The sequence below is a fragment of the Propithecus coquereli genome, unplaced genomic scaffold (genome assembly GCF_000956105.1).
Source record: "Propithecus coquereli isolate 6110/MARCELLA unplaced genomic scaffold, Pcoq_1.0 Scaffold340, whole genome shotgun sequence".
NCBI lineage: Eukaryota > Metazoa > Chordata > Mammalia > Primates > Indriidae > Propithecus > Propithecus coquereli.
In genome coordinates, this window is record NW_012149064.1 from 1,757,795 (window position 1) to 1,778,551 (window position 20,757).

The 20,757-nt window shown below is 37.3% G+C and overlaps 1 protein-coding gene across 1 annotated transcript in view; it reads right to left on the minus strand.

Moving 5' to 3' along the window:
* Positions 1-1,298: 1,298 nt before the first annotated feature.
* LOC105815628 (olfactory receptor 14K1-like) overlaps positions 1,299-20,757 on the minus strand; it is a 35,487-nt gene continuing 16,028 nt past the window's right edge. Inside the window, exons 4-5 of the mRNA XM_012650825.1 lie at positions 16,972-17,123; positions 1,299-1,847 (exon numbers count right to left, since the gene is read on the minus strand). Of these exons, the coding sequence (XP_012506279.1) occupies positions 1,299-1,847; positions 16,972-17,123 (701 nt within the window). The remainder of the gene's footprint in view (positions 1,848-16,971; positions 17,124-20,757) is intronic.

Below are 20,757 nucleotides of genomic sequence, written 5' to 3' on the forward strand. Positions count from 1 at the left end.
GCAACTGCGAACTGTGCTGCTATAAACATTCGGGTGCAAGTGTCTTTTTTATAGAGTGTCTTTTGTTCTTTTGGGTAGATGCCCAGTAGTGGGATTTCTGGGTCAAATGGTAGTTCTACTTTTAGTTCTTTCAGGTATTTCCATAGAGGTTGAAGAGGTACTTTTTGTAATTATTTAAGTAATTTTCTAATTTAGAAAAGTATTTTTAAAGACATGATTTGTTTGGCTGTGTATTATCCTGTTGTGTAAATTTGATAAAGGATATCATTTATATTAACATTAATATTTTAGATATTAAGTTTGTACTCATGTATTTCTTTGAAATACTGGTGTACTGAATTTCCATGTAATACATCTGTTTTTATCACTGACTAGTTCCTTCTGAAAACAAGCTTGAATTCTGGAACATATTGTGTAGAGAAGTGAACTCAGCTTTATCCCACTACCCTTAAAGGGAATAAGATCTTATTATCATTATTTAAGTCAGAAAACCTCACACTTTTAGAATTCTCCTTATCATCTGCTACTCCATCACTGTTTATAAGCAATCCATCACCAATTCTTATATTTACTACTAAATTCTTTTCTCATGTACCAACATATCTTCATTTCCATGGACAATACCAGAATCTGAGCTACGCATATCCATATTTTAGATACCACAATACCCCTCCTCAAAGATCTGTCCCCAACTGTATTCTGATTTCACATTTTAAGGGCAGTCACACAAAATAGCATGTTTTATTCCTCAAGGATACACATTTTATATTTCAGATATCAGTAGCTAAAACGAAGATGCATAACTTACAATATGTCTTTAAGGTTTCTTTGGTTCATGCTTCACTGTTCACTCAGTGATGAAGAATGTCCACATATAGTCATGACAAGTCTCCCATTAAAAGTCTAAGTTCAATCAGCCTGCAGAAGCAAGTGTCTGTGCTCAGACAGAACCGGGTGGAATTTGACCGCCTCAAGCACGAGACCAAGCGTCCAGAGGTGGAGACCGAGCACCCCGGGAGCCAGCTGGAGGAAGCCACCGGCGCAGGAGCGCTGGGAGCAGCAGCTGCAGGAGGCGCCGGAAGCGCTAAGACTCCGCAGGAGCAGAAAAACGACCTGTGCAAGGAGCTGTCCCACCACAGGAGCATCAAGGACTCCCTTCACACCGGACACCTGCACGTCTCACTGGATGGCCTGAAGTTCAACCACGACGCTCCTGAGCCCAGCAGCGACGCCGAGGCCTGGCCACGCTGTCGCCGGACAAGAGCCCCGCGCCCAAGGGCATCCTCGCGCCGCCTCCTCTAGTGTCCGGTGCTTGGCGAGCTCCAGTCCCGGGGCTCCAGAGGCTGAAGCCACAGCCGATGCGGGGGTCGGGAAGCCCGGGCTGCCCGCGATGCTGCAGGACACCGGAAGCAGCTGCAGCAGCGCCAGGGTCTCCGTGGGCGCCGCGCGGCAGGTGCTGCCTCCCCGGGAACCGCAGCGCCCTGCGAACCTGCTCCCCGTCCCGGCGGAAGGACCGCGACGGCCATGAGGATGGCAACATCCACAGCTGAGAGACACTCACCTGCAAGCACCACGTGGCTGTGGCCGAGACAGCTGTGCCCCCGCAGCCACAGCTGAGGTCTCTGCGCAGCGCTCACAAGGTGCGGGACCGGCCGGTCCAAGCAGGAGCCAGCGCCCACCAGGCAAGGCCTCCCCGCTGCAGACGCCGCCAGGATGCCAGCGGCTGCCCGGAGTGGGAAGGTGCTGAGGAAGGCGAGCCACGTTGCCAGTGAGACACGGGGCACCTGAGCGTGGCCCAGGACGAGCTGGCGACCTTCATCCAGGAGCTGGCGGACTTGTACCACCACCTGTGCGTGTGCAACCAATCGTCCAACCTGTCACTCTGGGCTACAACCAGGAGGGCCAGGGAGGGCGGTGGCACCAGCCCTGATTGCCATCAGCACTGTTCGCCTGTCCTCCTACCCTCTTGGCTGGCCACAGAAGCAGGCCAGCCAAGCAGATGGTGAAGCTGGGGACAGCAGCCCCTGACCCTGCTCCTCATTGTTGTCACCCCCGAGCGACCCCCACTGGGATCCCATAAACATCTACATCCTGATCATTATCATCCGCGACCAGATCAAGCACCTGCAGGAGGCTGTGGACCACGTGACAGAGCTGTCATGGGAGCGCCTTGCCTCACAGGAGCCAGGCCCAGCTGTGGGCAAGGACAAAGAGGCACTCACGGAGGAGAAGGAGATCCTCAAGCTAAGCTGCTGCACAGCACCGAGAGTATCAGATCACCACCCTGCACGCTGTGACCCAGGCCAACCAGAAGACGGTTCAGATTCCCCTAGCCAAGCTGAGGAGCAAGGACAAAAACGGGAATGCCTTGGTGACGAGACCATCATGATGCTGTGCAGTGAGCTCAAGGCCCTCAAGGAGGATGCAGCCACTTTCTCCTCACTGCTGCCATGTTCCCCACCAGGTATAACAAGTACGTCGCACAGCTGGATGAGATGTAGTGGAAGCTGACACCCACAGAGACCAAGAAGACACTGTACTCACTGCCATGCATTGACATCCAGCAGAAGCTGGTGCCAACCTGGAGGCTAGAGCTGCTTGAGCTGGACCATGAGCAGCCCAGGCGTGCTTATGCCAAGGCTGCCCCCAAGGCAAAGCCGGCCACCCTGAGAGTAAGTCACACCTGTGCTTGTGTAGTGACAGGGCAAGGGCGCCAGGCTGGCCAACCAGGTGTTCTGCAGCAGGAAGCACAGCATTTACTGTGATTAGGGGCTGCTGCGGGGTGCAACAGCAGGACAGCAGAACTAGGTCAGTCTTAATGTGACTAATGCACACAAGCAGGATTCTAGCCAAGGTGGCGTGGGGTGCATGTATTGACAGGACATTTCTGTGAGCTTTGTCCCCCTTGGAAGTATCCCACCCTCAGCTATTCTCTTAGGTGGGATCAGAGGCAAGAATAGAGCTGCATATCCTTGTGGAAGACAGAAGCGTGAAAGTGTCTTCCAGGGACCCTGGGTACCCTTGGGGAAAATCCAAGGAAAAGAGTTCTGGTCCTGCTCCCTCTGCACCTGACAGGACAGAACCTGGATTGAAATTTGCATGTTTCTTGCATGTGTCTAATGTCAGTGCTAGAAAGTAGTTTTAGGAGGTTCTGGCCTGCATCATGTGTATGGCCTTAGAGGACAACTCTGTGCTTGCAATGGTTTTATGGAAAGAGTTATGTTGTAATTTGTGGAACATCTCACTTAAAATCACATTCAGGACAAAAATGCAGAATTTCTTCCCCCAAACCCAGAGAAGAGTATCCCAGAGCCCTGTATGTTGCTGGCCAGACACACAAGGCACAGACTCAGCTGACCATAACCTAGGAGACTCAGTTTTTCATTTCTGAGATCTACTTGCTTGTCTGGTGGCCTGTGAGGTGACAAATTGCCAGGGCCTGAGACCTAGGGTTTTCCTTTTCAATAAGAAAAGACCCCAAATAGGCAAAGCAACCTTAAGCAATAAGAACAAATTGGGAGGCATAACTTTACCAGACTTCAAGCTATACTACAAGGATATAATAACCAAAACAGCATGGTACTGGCACAAAAACAGAGACAACAATGTCTATCTTAATAACATGTAAACTTATGATTAATATAATTTTACATATATTGTCAATGCACACATGTATACATTTTTTTAGGAAAATATCTTGAAATGTAATTGATATATAAAAAGTAGATCATTTCATTTTTCCATAGATTCTACTAAAGTGCTTCCAGAAATGTTTACAAATATGTATTCTTACCACATGCTCAAGAGTATTACATTAATCCGTAAACCTGAGAGGAGAATAGTTTAATAATATTTTATATTGTTAAAATGTATTTAATAATACTTATTTTAACCATTTTTAAATGTACATCTAAGTGGCATTAAGTAAATATACATTATTATTCAACCATCACCACCATCTATCTCTCTAATATTTCACCTTCCTCAACTAAAACTATGTTCCCCTTGAACAATAACTCCTCATGACCTTCTTTCCTCAGCACCTGGCAACCTCCATTCTGCTTTCTATTTCTATGAATTTCACTTCTCTAGGTATGTCACATAAGTAGAATCATATAATATTTGTTGTTTTGTTATTATTATATTTCACTTAGCAAAATGTCTTCAACGTTCATTTATGTTGTAGGATGTGTCAAGTTTCCTTCCTTTTTAATGTGAATAATATTAAATTTATTATATATGTATACACACATATGCACACACCTTATTTTGTTCGTTCATTCATACATCAATGGACATTTAAGTTGATTCCATATTTTGGCTCTTGTGAACAATGCTGCTATTAAAATTGGTGTACAGATATCTGAGTCCCTGCTTTCAGTACTTTTGTGTGTGCATCCAGCAGTGACATTGCTGCATCATGTGATAATTCAATGGTTAATCATTTGATCAATTGGTTACTGTTTTCAACAGTGGCTGGACTATTTTACATTCCAGTCAGCAATACCTCAGGGTTACAATTTGTCCACATCCTCACCAGCACTAGACAATTTTTTTTTCTTTTTTCATTCTTTTTTGTTATTGACAATAGTCATCCTAATGGGTATGAAGTGATATCTCATTGTGGCTTTGTTTTGCATTTCCCCAGTGATTAGTGATATTGAGTATTTTTCCATGTGCTTATTGGCCGTTGATATGTTTCCTTTGAGAAAGTTCCTATACATGTCCTTTGGCCATTTTTAAATCAGGTGTTTTGTTGTTATTAAGTTGTACAATTAATTTATATATTCAAAATAACTATACTTGTCAGATATACGACTTGCAAATATTTTCTCCCATTCCATGAGTTGCCTTTTTACTGTGTTGATAGTGTTCCTTGATGCACACATTTTTTTTTTAATTTGATGAGGTCTAAATTGTCTATTTTTTTTTCTGCCTTGTGCTCTTGGTATCATAACCAAGAAACCATTGCCAAATCCACTGTCATGAAGCTTTCCCCCTGTATTTTCTTCTAGGAGTTTTATAGTGTTAGGTTTTGCATTTAGGTCTTTGATTCATTTTGAATTAATTACTGTGTAAGGTGCAAGTTTAGAGTCAAACATCATTCTTTTGCATGTGAATATCCATTTTGCAGGTTTGGTTAACCAAAGATGGTCTCTTTTGCCTTCTGGAACCTAGATTTTTGTGATTAGACAAGAGATGTCTAAATTGCATGCACTGTATAAATTACATGTAGGTCTATGCCTTTCTTTGTTTTTTCTTCTTCTTTTTTTTAAAATCAGCTACAGCTGCCTTTTTATTTGCAGTTAAAATTCAGTTTCTCTGCTCTTAAAAGTCCAGAAGTACTGATGTAAAAAAAAGTCTAATTTATATAGTCTTAACTATTCACTGACATTCACTATTACTTAGTCGTTCTGATAAACAATAAGCAACATTCAAGGAAAATGTTTCAATGCGACTGCATTACATTTCTATAATTTTAATCATAGCACTTTATACTTTTGAGTTTATCTTTCAAACATTCTCAAGACTTTGAAATCTTTAAATATTATTTCTAATTTAACAAATATAAAATAAACATGTGACATTCTAAGCATTTTTGCTGTCAGTGTTGCTGTCTTTTGTAGTTCAATGAGCCTTTTTACATGAAAAGCAAAGATTACTTTGCAGTTTAAATCAGAATTGTGCTTATAGTTATACATGTTTACATTTTCTCATCTACTCAATGATATTTAAACTACAAATAATTCCTCTACTTCTTGGACTTTCATAATCAAGGGTTCCTCTGAGGAGGAAGAGTAACCTCACTTCATTTTCTTCCAGTTACTTAGAAGTTAAGGAGAGGGTAGCGGAAGATCATTTCAACATCATGGTCCCTTCCTGAGGAGGAGAATTTTACCCTCTGAATACAGAGTAGGAGCCACTTCTGGCTGTCATCTCTACTGCGTGCCCCTCCAAGCGTTAGAAACTTCAATGAATCCGCTTTATGGACTAATCTTATTAGAGGTCATCTCTGGGGAGGAAAATCCAGGACTTGGGAAACTTAGTCCAGGGTAGTTGTACGTATAGAAGCAAACTATGAGAATGAATGACATTAAGGCCCTCAGCTTTTCAATGGTCAGGGTTTTTACAGTACTCATTATGTTCTCAGTGGTTCAGATGAATAGAATAGACCTGCATTTCTTCAAATGTTTGAAATATTTTATTTGTTTATTTTGCTTTTAGAGATCTTTCACACTGAAAATAAAAATACTTTCAAATGATCAGAGCAGCAGAAAGGACAGGAGGACATGAAAGTAAAGATAACATGGGGTCTTACCACGTTGTCCTCTGTCTTCACCCCAGATCTTCCTACTCTCCACTGCTGATTACTGTACTCAGGTCCTATTTACTCCACATCCCGCCAAGATTACGCTTGTGGTGGAAATAAGACACAGTCTCAGAAATTTAGGGAGAAAGATCACTGTTTTTTATTCAGCATCTGGATAAAGAAGGAATGTGGGGAGCATCCACCAGCCAGCCAGAAGTTGGAACCAAGCATACCAAAATTTTTTACCACTGAAATTTTAATATTGCTATTACAGTAAGTCACTTTAATAAATTTAATCATTTCTTTAAAATTTTGGATTTTGTTTGCAGCAAACATGTAATTTGTAAAGGATGATGGATTTGTTTCCTCCTTTCCAATCCTAATTACTTTAATCTCCTTTCCCTGCCTCATTTCACTGACTGAAAGCTGCAAAACTATGTTAAATAAAAGAGGTGATAGTGCTAAAGCTGTTTATTCCCCATTTTAAAAGGGAAATTTTCAATTCTTTATTCTGTTGTTGGTTTTGGATATTTGTGTCATATTCAAAATGAAATCACAGCTTCATGTTTCAATTCAATGAATACAGTATTTATTTATTGAGGTAGTATTTATCACTTTTTAAGTGCCTATATTCAAACAAATGTCCTAGTTATAGACTTAATCCATTCTTATTTTGTGTCTTTAATCAATTAGACACAGGATATAGGCCTTCTTCCTGTATAACTTTATTGTTCTTGCTCTTTCAGAATCTCATTTGATCTCTGGGGTCAATTCCACGGTATGTAATGGCTTCGTCATGAAGATCTAATCTGTGGGGTATATTTATGAGCTGTGGGTTTGGAAATAGCTGGAAAACTATATGGGGCCTACATATGCCAGGAATTTTTGTTATTTCAATAATCTTGGCTAGGTTTATATTTATTTATTTATTTATTTATTTATTTCAGCAAATTATGGGTGTACATATGTTTAGGTCACGTGTGTTGCCCTTGGTTCCCCCCCCACCGAAGTCCGTGTTTCAAATATGTCCATCCTTCAGGTAGTGCTCATTGCCCCCCTTGTGTATACAAATACCCCTCCCCTCCTCCCTCTTCCTCCCTCCTCCCACTGCCCTCCCCCTTCCCCAGCATCCACTAGATGTTGTTCTGATATGTGCATTTATGTGTTGATTAGTTAATACCAATTTGATGGTGAGTACAAATGGGTCCCCTTCTGCTGCTCTTGTGGTGCTCCACTTTGGATAATGGGCTTAAGTTTAATTCAGGAAAGTGTAAGAGGCGCTAGATCACTGTCGTTTCTTATGATTGAGTAATATTCCATTGTGAACATATACCAAATTTTGATAATCCACTCACGGATTGACGGGCACTTGGGTTGTTTCCACATTCTTGCAATAGTGAATTGTGCTGCCATAAACATTCGGGTGCAGATGTCCTTATCGTCTCTCACAAAAATCAATTCAAGGTGGATAACAGACTTAAACCTAAGGCACGAAACCTTAAGAATTCTAAACGAAGATGTTGGGAAGACCCTTTCAGACATGGGCCTAGGTAAGGAATTCTTGAAGAAGACCCCCAAAGCAATCACCACAGCAACAAAAATAAATAAGTGGGATCTAATCAAATTAAAAAGCTTCTGCACTGCCAAGGAAACTATCATTAGAGTGAATAGACAGCCCACAGAATGGGAAAAAATATTTGCTCTCTACACATCTGATAAAGGGCTGATAACCAGAATCTATCTAGAACTCAAAAAAATCAACAAGAAAAAATCAAACAACCCCATCAACAAATGGGCAAGGGAAATGAACAGAAACTTTTCAAAAGAAGACAGAATAATGGCCAGCAAACATATAAAAAAATTCTCAACATCTCTAATCATTAGAGAAATGCAAATCAAAACCACAATGAGGTATCACCTAACCCCAGTGAGATTGGCCTCTATCAAAAAAACACAAAACAACAAATGTTGGCGAGGATGTGGAGAGACAGGAACACTTCTACACTGCTGGTGGGACTGTAAGTTAGTGCAGCCTCTGTGGAAAAGAATTTGGAGATACCTCAGAGAGCCAAAAATAGAAATACCATTCGATCCAGCAATAGCACTATTAGGCATCTACCCAAAAGAGGTTTATATTTATTTTTCATCTGACTTCCTTGTCTCTCTAATAAAGTATATGTTATGTTGATATGAAGCAACAGTATTAGAAATGAAACAAACAGTATCACTACAGATCTTGTAGATATTAAAAAGCTTAAGGAATATTATGAACAACTTTACACTCATAAATATGACAACTTAAAATAAATGAACAATTAAATGACACAACCTACCAAATGTCAACCAAAGTGAAATGGATTACCCAAATAGTCATATCACCATTGTAAATGAATTAGTGCCTAAAATATTTCAGAAAAATAAAACTCCAAATAAAAGTTTCATAACTGAAGAATTCTGTCAAATATTTAGGAAAGCATTAAACATCTATGCAATCTCTTTCAGAAAATAGAACATGAAGGGACACTTTACAATTCATTTTACCAGGCCCTGATACCAAAAATAGGCAAATACATTACCATAAAGAAAAATTATAAACCAACATCTCTCATGAATGTACAAGGTAACACTAATATATAGTTTCAAATACCTAGAAGGAGATTATTGAATGTTTGCAACACAAAGCAATGATAAAGATTTGATATGATGGATATGCCAATTACCCTGATCTGATCACTATGCATTATATATATCAAAGCATCACTATTTACTCCATAAATATGAATGATTATTACATCAATTAAATATATAAAATAAAATGAACAAAACAATTTTTGTTTGGTTCAATAAAACAATTACAAATCAATCCAGCAGTATGTTAAGAGTAATTTTAAACCATGCCCGAGACAAATTTATTCTAAACTGCACGACTAGCTCAATGTTTGAAAATCAATCAATAGAATCCATCTTATTAGGAAACTGAAGAAAAAAACATATACAATTGCATCAATTTATGCAGAAAAAGATTTTGCAAAACATACTACCTATTAATGATTAAAATGATTAAATTATTAAAATGATTAAAATTTCCAGGAAAATATTATTGGAGAACTTTCTCAACTTGATTGATAAACAACATCAACAGATACTAACTGAATGGTGAAAGAAAATGTTCTCTGACTTTGTAATTTATAATTTTCCATGGCTCTACAGGCTGAGGAACACTTTGTAATTCAGAAGAGAGATGTTTTCCAACAATCATGAAGCTATAGAAATCAATACAGTATAGTTTTGAGAAAGGATAAAGGAATACAAAAATACAACATAATAGACAACCCAGAAATCAACCAACAAAAAAGCGCCCATCTAATTATAACCAAGTTCAAACACAAATAAATTGAGGAAGATGAGCAACAGATGTTGCTAAAGCACTTAGATGTATAAAACCAAAATAAATAATAACGTAAGAATTTTGAAGAAAACCTCAAAGGCAGTCAAAGCAACAAGAAAAATAGATAAATGGGACCTGATCAAATTAAAAAGTTTCTGCACAGCCAAGGAAACTATCATGAGAGCAAACAGACAACCTACAGAATGGGAAAAAATATTCACATGCTATACATCTGATAAAGGGCTGATAACTGGAATCTATATAGAACTCAGGAAAATCAGCAAGAAAAAAAAATCAAACAACTCCATTAAAAAGAGGGTAAAGGACATGAACAGAAACTTCTCAAAAGAAGACAGACAGATGGCTAACAAACATATGAAAAAATGCTCAATATCTCTAATCATCAGGGAAATGCAAATCAAAACCACTTAACTCCAGTGAGAATGGCTGTTATCAAAAAGTCACAAAACAATTAATGTTGGCATGGATGCAGAGAGATAGGAACACTCATACGCTGCTGCTGGGACCACAAACTACTACAACCTCTGTGGAAAGTAATATGGAAATACCTCAAAGGGATACAAGGAGAACTACCATTTGATCCAGCAATCTCATTACTGGGTATCTACCCAAAGAAAAAAAAGACATTCTATAAAAAAGACATCTGCACTCGAATGTTTATAGCAACACAATTCACAATTGCAAAGATGTGGAAACAACTCAGGCTCACATCAATACACGAGTGGATTAATAAAATATGGTATATGTATATCATGGAGTTCTACTAAGCCACAAAAATACAATGGTGATCTAGCACCTCTTGTATTTTCCTGGATAGAGCTAGAACCCATTCTTCTAAGTAAAGTATCACAAGAATGGAAAAACAAGCACTACATGTACTCACCATCAAATTGGTATTAACTGATCAACATTTAAGGGCATGTGTAGTGTTAACAGTCATGGGGTGTCGGGCAGATGGGAGGTGGGAGGAGGGGATGGGAATATTCACACCCAATGTGTGCAGTGTACACCATCTGGGGGATGGACACACTTGAAGCTCTGACCAGGTGGTACAAGGGCAATATACATAACCCAAACAGTTTTAACCCTGTAATATGCTGAAATAAAAAAATAATAATAATTTTAACATAAACTTCACACTTTATACAAAAATGAACTTCAGATGGATACTTTGTCTTCCAATTGATATATTTAGACCATTTCCATTTAATGTAATTATTTTTTACTTAGGCCTGGAGTCTGTCATTTTCCTTTTTATTTTCTGTTGATTTCTATTTTGTCTTTCTCTCTTTTCTTTTCTCGTTTTCTTGTGCATTACTGAAACAATTTTTTAGAATTCCTTTTGATATATCTACAGTGTTTTTAGTGTATCTCTTTGAACAGTTTTTTAGTGCTTTCCCTGTCTCCCTCTCAATAAATAGATGGACATCTCTCTCTCTCTCTCTCTCTCTCTCTCTCTCTCTCTCTCTCTCTCTATATATATATATATATATATGCACACACGTTATACATATGTGTTTATGTATATACATCTTTAAATGTTTTCTCTAGGGCTGTGCACATGCACACACAGAATCTAATGGTGTCATCAGTTAACCATTTTGAGTGAAGTATTGAAATCACACATCCATATGTGTCCATTTCGGTCTCCTCTACTTATATCTGTCTTAAATATTTCCTCTATATTCATTGAAAACCCCATTAGAGAGTATAGTACTTTTTCCTGTAACTCAAACATGCTTTAGAACATTCAAGAGTGGAAGAAATATTAATTTCATTTACCCATACTTTTTTCCTTCATCTGTTTTCTTCCTTTCTTCTGATTGTCCAAGGTTCCATTTTTTATAATTTAATTTACATTTAAATATGTTCCTTTAATACCTCTCATTTACAATAGGTCAGTTGCTGACAAATTCTCTCATCTTTCCTTCATCTGAGAATGCCTTTATTTCCTCTTAATCCCTAAATGATATTTTCACTAGATATAGAAATCGGGGTTTCCTTTACCACTTACAAAATGTTATGCTACTTCCTCCTGGTCTTCACGATTTCTCGTGTGAATTCTACTGTCATTGATATCTGGTTTTTTCCCAATAGGTAATAGGTTGTTTCTTTTTGGATGTTTACAGCATCGTTTTTCCTTGTCTGGTTTCTCAGAGTTAGATATGGTTTGTCTTGATGTGCTGTGTATATCCTGTTTGCGTTTTGCTCTGCTTCATGAATCTGAGAGTTTCTGGGATTTTTCCCTGATAATTTGAGAAAAATTTTAGCCTACTCTCTTTTCAGCCCCACAGTCTTTCTCTTATCTTTGAATGGCTTCCATGGTATGGATATTAGAATTTCAATTTATTTTCTCTCTTATTCAGATTAATTTGGATAATTTTCCTTCCATTTTATTGATTATTATTTGTCATCACCTCTATTCCAGTGTCGGGCCCATCCATTTAGCTGTTATTTAAAAATGTTACTAATATTATATTTTTTAGTTCTTACCTATCCCTGCTGTTCTTTACATCTTCTGTATATATATTTTTAAGTTTTGGTTTTCTTTGCTGAGAGTGTCTATGTTTTGTTCCAAACATATTTTCTATGGTTTGTATGTTTATCCCCTTTAAAACTAAAGTCAAAATTTAGTTGTCATTGTAACAGTATTAAAAAGTGAGACCTTTAAAAGGTATTGAGATTTTTAGATGAATGAACTAATGCTATTATCATGGGAGTGGCTTTGCTCCCTCTCATGCCCACCTCACCTACTCTCTCCCTCCCTCTCTGCCCTTCCAATATCTGATGCCTTCCATCATGTATGATGCAGCAAGAAGGTCCTTGCCACATGCCAGCACCTTGGTATTGGACTTCCCAGCCTCCAGAATTGTGAGTGAATGTATTTCTGTTCATTGTAAATTACCCAGTCTCAGGTATTCTGTTATAGCAGCACAAAATGGACTAAGACAATATTCATAACTGATTGTTGGAACATTTTTATAATTATTTAAAATTGTTGTCACTTAATTGTAATATAGCTATCATTTTTAGTTTGCCTTGTTCAATGTCTTTTCTCAGATATGAGATTTTCCAGGTTCTTGCTATGATGAATGATTTTTAAAATTTAAGCCTATTTTGTTTATAATGGCATGAGACTACACATCTTATGAATATCTTGTATTTTAGCAGACCTCCTCCATCATTGCTCATGTGCCAACTTGTTATTGATCAGTGAAATAAAATGTCCACTTTCTCTACTAGTCGAGAGGACTTATTACTGTTGGGAGGGGGAGAGCAGAGTGATATATTTTATAGAGATAGATATGAAATATATAGATGTACACACAGACACACACATATGTATTTTAATATATTACCTATAATATATACACATATGGTACCTATAAATATATACAGTACATATGTAATATATGTGTATATGTATATATTTAAAAAATATAAAATATACAATAATGTCATTGTATCAGCATTTAACTGAAAGTATCACTGCAGGGTGGGAATGGGATTACATATAACAATTAAATTACATAAGAGAGTCCCTGGCACACTCTTGCATTTGATCAACACTTCGATGTACTGAAAGCTGTGAACCCAGTTTAAGGATCAAAATTTCTGAGGAATTGTAAGAACCCAGTCTCTTCATTTTATAAATGAAGGAACTAGGGACAGAGAGTAAAAGAAAATCTCAGTTAGTAAATACATTAATTATAGTGCTTATTGAAAAAATTGCATCTTTGTTCTTGTTTTAATTACACCAACCTCTATGTTTGCCTTTCATTTCTATCGAGTGAGTTTATTAACAGTGTGTAGGCATTGTAACATGTATTACAAATAGGACATTAGAGAAAGCATTAGAAAAACTATTGTGTCTATATCACACAAACTCAAATTTGAAGGGTATTTTAAGTAAAAATGTAGAACTTCCAACCTTCGAGAAAACTTAGTAAGCAGCACTGTGGAAAAAGACAATAAGAAAAAAATCATTAGATTCAAATTTCTTGGTATCCCCCAAAATATATATGAGCTCATACTTCAGGTTGTCACAGAATAAAAAACATACACACATATTCCCTCTGGATGGCAATAGAACAGCCAATAAAGTACACTGGACACTACCTGGTGTTTTCTCTAATCAAGGAGACCTGGTGGGACTTTTCTAATGAAATGCCATGGGACAAGCTGGCAGACCAAAATCAGGAGTGTGAGGTGTGAGGTGTTAGTATCCAGCTACATTCCACTAATTATTCCAAGTGAATAAGATTGTGTACAGAACTGCAGTCATGGTCCTTAAGAGAATTATGCTTTGCTCTCAGTCCACTGTTTTCCCAAAGGACTATGTAGAACAAGTTGAAAATTATTTCAGATTCTTTAAAAATACAAGAAGGGAACTTCATACATTAACTTCATTACTTTGTCCCTGGTACTCTGGGTAGTAGAATAACTATCAAAGAAAAGAAAACATGGAGCAGCAGTAGAATATTATATTTTGAATCCTCCTAGGTAAGTCTAAATACTCAGATCTCATAAGGTTGCAGGAAAAGTAAGTGAGGGGAAAAAAACCCCCTGGGCTGGATATGACCAGGTATATGCAAAGATGCTGATTCCTATGTGTATGCAGCTTTTAATCATGGAGCTGATTTATACAATCTTTAAATTTCCTTTGAAATGAACACTTTAATTATTTCAAGATTTTTTTTCCTCAAATTTTTCAGAATAAAACTAGAGACCATGCTTACAAGGATCAAAACTTTCTCTACGTGGTGTTAACTCTCAAGCTTTACATCTGATCCAGTCCCCTGTAAGAATGGTTATCCCAATGGTCATTATCAAGCATCCATATTATCATATACATAAAGCAGTTAACCTACTATGAGAAGCAATTTTCATGAGAATCATAAAATCTAATCTCTTCATTTTTCAATTGAAAGAAGTAGAAATAAAGTATAGAAGAAAATCTAGGTCAGAAAACACATTCATTATGGTGCTTATTGGAAAAACATCTTCTTCAGCCTTATTTCAATTTTATCACCTTGACTCCATGTCATATGATCCAACTTCTTCATTTTATAACTGAAGGAACTAGGGCCAGAGAGTAAAAAAGGAAAAAAAAATAGAAAATACATTAATTACAGGGCTTATCAGAAAAATGGAACATTTGGTCTTGTTCCCAATTATACTATCATGATTCCATGTTGGCCTTTAATTTTTGTCAAGGGCATTAACTTTTAGGCATTGTAACATGTATTACAAATATGACCCTGGAGGAAGCATTAGAAAAACTTACCTGTTTCTACATCACACTAGTTGGATTCAAAATATGTCTTCTCAAAATGCTGGGAATAAGCTTTAAAAAGACACAAAAAGGTATAACTTCTAAAAGATTTTGAAATGATTCCAAAAAGACACTCCTAATGAGGTGATGAAGGGTGCCGTAAAAACAAAACAAAACAAACAAAACAAAAGGAAAAAAAAATCAACAAAAACTATTGTTTCTTCTTGCACATTCTGGATAAACTCATAAACTGCTTGTTCAATAGTGCAGCCTGGCTAGTCAAGGGAGCCCCTCTACTTGCAGCATGGTGAGAGGTACAGGGTGCCAGACTCTACATTACTATGCTTGCTCAACACCAGAAGCACAGACATTTGACTCATTCCATCTGATGTTTTTCTGATGTAGGCAAATCAACCTTGAGATATGTGAATTTGAAGTAGTTCTTAGATTAGATGATTAGATCATCAGCTGCCTTGATTGACTCCAATGTTTGTATTACAACAAATAACACTACATGGATGCCACACGTGAATGTGTGTCATATAGAGGTTCTAATGTCTAACCCGTAAAAGTTGTTAATTCTTCTTTCTCAAGAAACTATGAACTTTTGACATCTTGGAAGAAAATTATGTTGGAACTTCATTACTTTTTTTCTTTAGAGATTAGAAACTAATATACATATTCTAGTAAATGTTAAGTGATCTGCAGCTAAATGTAGACATTAATGAAACATTCTGCTTTTCTTCCTTAAAACTGTCGTGTTGCCTTCTTAAAATATTTCCTACATTCTATTCTTTCTCAGATACTAAATTATTCCTCTTCATGGAAGAGTGAATTTCTGCCTGGAGATGCGGTTCACCATTGCTCAGTTTGTACTTATTATAGTCACTTTTACGTCAACTATTTCTCTGTAAAGCACACTTCCATCTTGTCCCTTAAAAACACTGGAGATACTGTCTGAGCGTAACTGTGTAAGAGTGTGCGAGTGTTGTGCATACATATGGACGAGGAGCAGGCGGGGTTAGAAAAGGTGAATCTTGTTTCTCATATCGCATATCCTCCTGCTTATCATTTATTGCTACTATTATCTTTTATAATTATAGTATGCTTGCCCAGATATAAGCCTTCTGTTACACCTGTTAACACTTTTAACATCTTCTTTTGCTATAATCTCTCATTTGTCTTTTTTTTGTGTAATTTATTTAATCATAAAATTAAATAGGAATATTTTTAATTTCTGTGTATAAAGTTGGTGAGTACTAAAACAAGTCCATACACAAAAAATATTATGAGACTATATTCTCTTTACTTGAGATGTTTTAAACACCCCTGTGTTTTGCCTGTTTATTTTTAAATTCAAAATAGTTCATGATAAATTTTATAAAGATACAGACTTTATCAATAAATACATCAGGTCCTATAAAGGAGAACACTTTCAATATTCTAACCACTCACTCAATAGATATTCTATTGTAACACATACTAGGAGTGACATTATGAGGAGTTCAAAAAGCCTAACATCCGTTTAAGGAGAGCGAAAATGTACGTGTCTTATAAATGCAACCTCGAGGAATTATTTTAGGAATATAAATGCATTATTAGAAGGGTGGAGGCTTAGCATAAATCTCATCTGTCTGTTGTCCCTCAGTAGGAAAACACAGCGAAGGACATGACCAACCACACAGCAGTGATGGAGTTCTTCCTCATGGAATTCTGTGACACCCAGGAGCTCCAGGTTTTGCTTTTCTGTTTTTGCTGATTTACATGGTGACTCTCATGGGGAATCTTGTCATTTTTGTCCTTGTCACCATGGACCAATGTCTTCACACCTCCCTCTACTTCTTCCTGAAGAACTTATCGTTGCTTGATGTTTGCCTGGTTTCAGTCACAGTCCCGAACTTCGTTCTGAACTCTTTGTCCCACAGGAGCACCATTTCTTTCGCAGCATGTGTGTTACAGGTCTTCCTGGTGATTTACTTTGCCGCCGCTGAGCTTTGCATCCTCACGGCCATGTCCTATGACTGCTCTGTGGCCATCTCTCACCCGCTGCACTATGCTGTCATCATGATCAGGGGAGTCTGTGTGCAGGTGGTAACCGTCTCTTGGTTCCTGGGGAGTATCTTTGGGGCCTTATATTCAGCAGGAACTTTCACTTTATCTTTCCGTGGCTCCAGAAAACTCTCACAGTTTTTCTGTGATGTCCCCTCTCTACTGAAGATTTCTTATTCAAACAGTCATATTACCATTGATGTTAGTGTCGCAATTGGGGTCATTTATGCTCTTTTCTGTTTCGTGTCTATTGGATTTTCATATATTTACATTTTAATACAGTGCTAAAAATGCCATATGTACAAGGGCAGTCAAAAGCTTTCTCCATCTGTGTGTCTCATCTCATAGTTGTGATCACATTTATGACAGGAACCATTGCCTGTCTGAAGCCAGTTCCTGATTCCCCACATATTGTGAATTTTTTGGTGTCTGCATTCTATTGTGTTGCCTCCATCTCTGATATCCATAGTATACAGCCTAAGGAACAAAGAAATCAAGGCATCTTTGTGGAAGATTCTGTTGAAACTAAGCCAGTACAGGTTTTATGCAGAAAAACAGTAAAATTAATGTCTATTATAGAAAGGCTAAAATCTTGGGGCTTTTAGTGATTATATGAGTTCTTTATTATCTAAGGTCGATACATTAACAGTTTTTCTTTAAAATGCTAGAAGGTTGACATATTCATGATTATTAGTCACCAGTCATTATCTCAGGAACTTGAAGATTTGGGTATTTCTGGTCCACGTGGTTCAGGCTTCAGCAGCACTGTGCTCGGCTTTCGAAGGCTTACAACAGCTTTCCATGATGTCCACCTCTTAACCCTTGGAACCTGTTAAAATATTACCTGGCAAAGGGCACTTTGCAGATGTGATTAAATTGAGGAGTGAAGGACCTTTCTAAGATGTAGTCAGTGTGAGGTATGTCTACGGAAGGATCATCTTACATGCCTTACACTGCTGTCTTTGAGGATCAAAGGTAGCCACGAGTCAAAGAATGTGCGCAGCCTCTACAGGTTAGCAATGCAAAGAATTAGATGTTCCACCGGAGTCTCTAGAAAGGAATGTAGCCCTGACCTTGATAGCAACCCCTTGATTTCAGCCCAAAGTGACCTGTATCAAAATTCCCAATTATAGCACTGCAAAATAATAAATTTGTGTTTTTTTAAGCCATGGAGTTTTGGGTAATTTGTCACAGCAGCAATAGAAAATCAATACATGCCTAAAATGCTTGTCCCCATAAATGTCTCTTAAATCAGCATTTCTCTTGGAAGCAAGAATGCAGACTATGGCACTGAAATCTTAGGATAAAGTGAGGAATATTGAAAAGAACACATGCACACATAAACCCTACTCTCAAAATTTTCACAATAGAGTGAACAAATATAAATTTTGTTTATGTATTTATCAACTATTATTTTACAAATAAATAAAACGTATTTATTTTAATTTTTAGCTTGAGTATTTTGACTTTGTGTTTTTAAATTTTTTAAAAAATGAGATTATTTTTTATTTATTTATTTATTTTATTTCTATAGGTTTGGGGGCATAAGTGCAAGTTTTGTTACACATATATATAGTGTAGTGGTGAAGTCCATCACCCAAGTAGTATACATAGTATTCATTAGGTAATTTCTTGTCCCACAGCCTCCTCCCACCCTCCCACCGCTCTGAGTCTCCAGTGTTTATTAGTCTGCTCTCTGTGTCCATGCATACACATTATTCAGCTCTCACTTACAAGTGAGAATATGTGGTATTTGACTTTCTGGAAATTAACTTAATTACTTGAATTTATTCAACTGATCAATTCCCCAATTCCTTTTTTTTGGTTGTTGTTGTTGTTGTTATAGTTAATACCCAATATATTAAGATTGGTTTTTTGGTGGCCAATTGTTTGGCATTTATTCTCCCAGCCTACTACTGGCTTTTAAGATTATTTCTACTATTATTTTATATATTTTTAAAATATAAACTAAAATGTATTTTACATTGCATGGAAGGATTAAAAACTAAAAATCGTTAGCTTAAGGCTTTATTAAAATACTGCAGAGTCAGAGCAGCTCTTAGATGAATGTTTTGCAGGAAGCAAGTAATTTAAACATTTAACAGAATAGATTGGAGAAGATCAGTGCTTATCTGTTCAAGAACTGTTTACTATTCAAATTCTTGATAAGTGTGTGCAAACATGTCATTAGTTGCAGAACAGGATGCAAGGACGGAAAAATTGAGGCTGCTTTTTAAAAGCCTTTGATTTTTTAATTTAGGTTTAGCAAAAGGAGGCACAATCAGGGCTAAGGTCTAGTGAGGGCTAGTTGGAAATTCTCAGTCTGCCAATATTCTCATCACAGGGCCATTCTTTTCCACTCTCGAAATCACATCTTTATTCGTGTTTAATGTGGATCTTTTTGAACTCTTATGATTTTAATTATATGACATTTTTGATACATTGTTTGCTATTTGGCATCTATTATTTCTCTCAACATGCCTGTTAACCCCAACAGGAGTTATTGGACATTCCACTTTCCTTTTTTATCTTTATCTGAGACATCTAATTTGCCAGATACCAAATTTCGATCTCTATTTAGAACTCTGATTTTCCATGAAAATGAATTAATATATTCATTTACTTTAATTCATCATAGAACAGCTGACTCCTCAGTATTTTCTTTTTCAGAAAGTTATGTTAACATTTTACACATGGTTGAAGTGCTAACACATACCTAATGTTAACTCTGTAGTATTTAATAATTTAGTAAATGTAAATCAATTATTACATTGCCTGTCAGAAATATATACTCAACAACAGGAATAGTAATTAATATACTACTTCTACTAAATCATAAAGATACAGTCAATTGATGTCATTACGAATTTGAATTAGATACCATTGCAAAATTAATTTTTTTATTTCAGTTTTTTTGAAGTTGACATATGCATATTTCTAATGATAGGCAATAAATAATTTTTAGAATTGTTTTTTGTGCACATGACATTTCATTGTAAGTGGTGCAAAAATAGTGGTAATAAACTTCAATTTCATAGCCAGCCATGCTCTTGTGGTGTCAATAGGTCGTGGTGGTTGGAAGGACACAGAACACGGAACATGGAATCACATTTCTTCTCCCATGATGGGGTTGGAGGCAGGAACACATCTCTGGTCTCATCTCAGCTCTCCTCCTGCCTACGGCTCAGGGCCCAGGCCTCTGCTCCAATCTTAGGAATGGATTCTGCAAATTCTTTTTTAAGCAGAGGGCCCATGGGTACTGATTCCAACTCAATCCCAATGCAAGAAGAAAAAAAAATCCCTGCTAAAATGCTTGGAATACCTGTGTGTGAAGATGTTGCCTAGGCGCTGCCTGCCAACCACAAAATACCTTATAAAGCTTGTAGCTTTTTTGGGGGGAAGGGCATAAAGAGTGATTTATGACCATTGAATACAAGGTGGAATGATTGCGTCAAGTTAGTTAACATATCCATCACTCAAATATTTCACATTTTTGTGATGACAACATTTGAAAATTACTCTCAGCAATTTTGAAATGTACAGTACTCAATTACTAGATATAGTCACCATGTCGTACATTAGATCTAAAAAAAAAAAATCAAACTTATTTTTCCTATCTACCTGAGGCTTGGTACATTTGGACTATTATCTTCCCATTCCCTGCATCGCCCAGCCTCTGGTAACTACCATTCTACTCTCTGCTTCTTTATATAT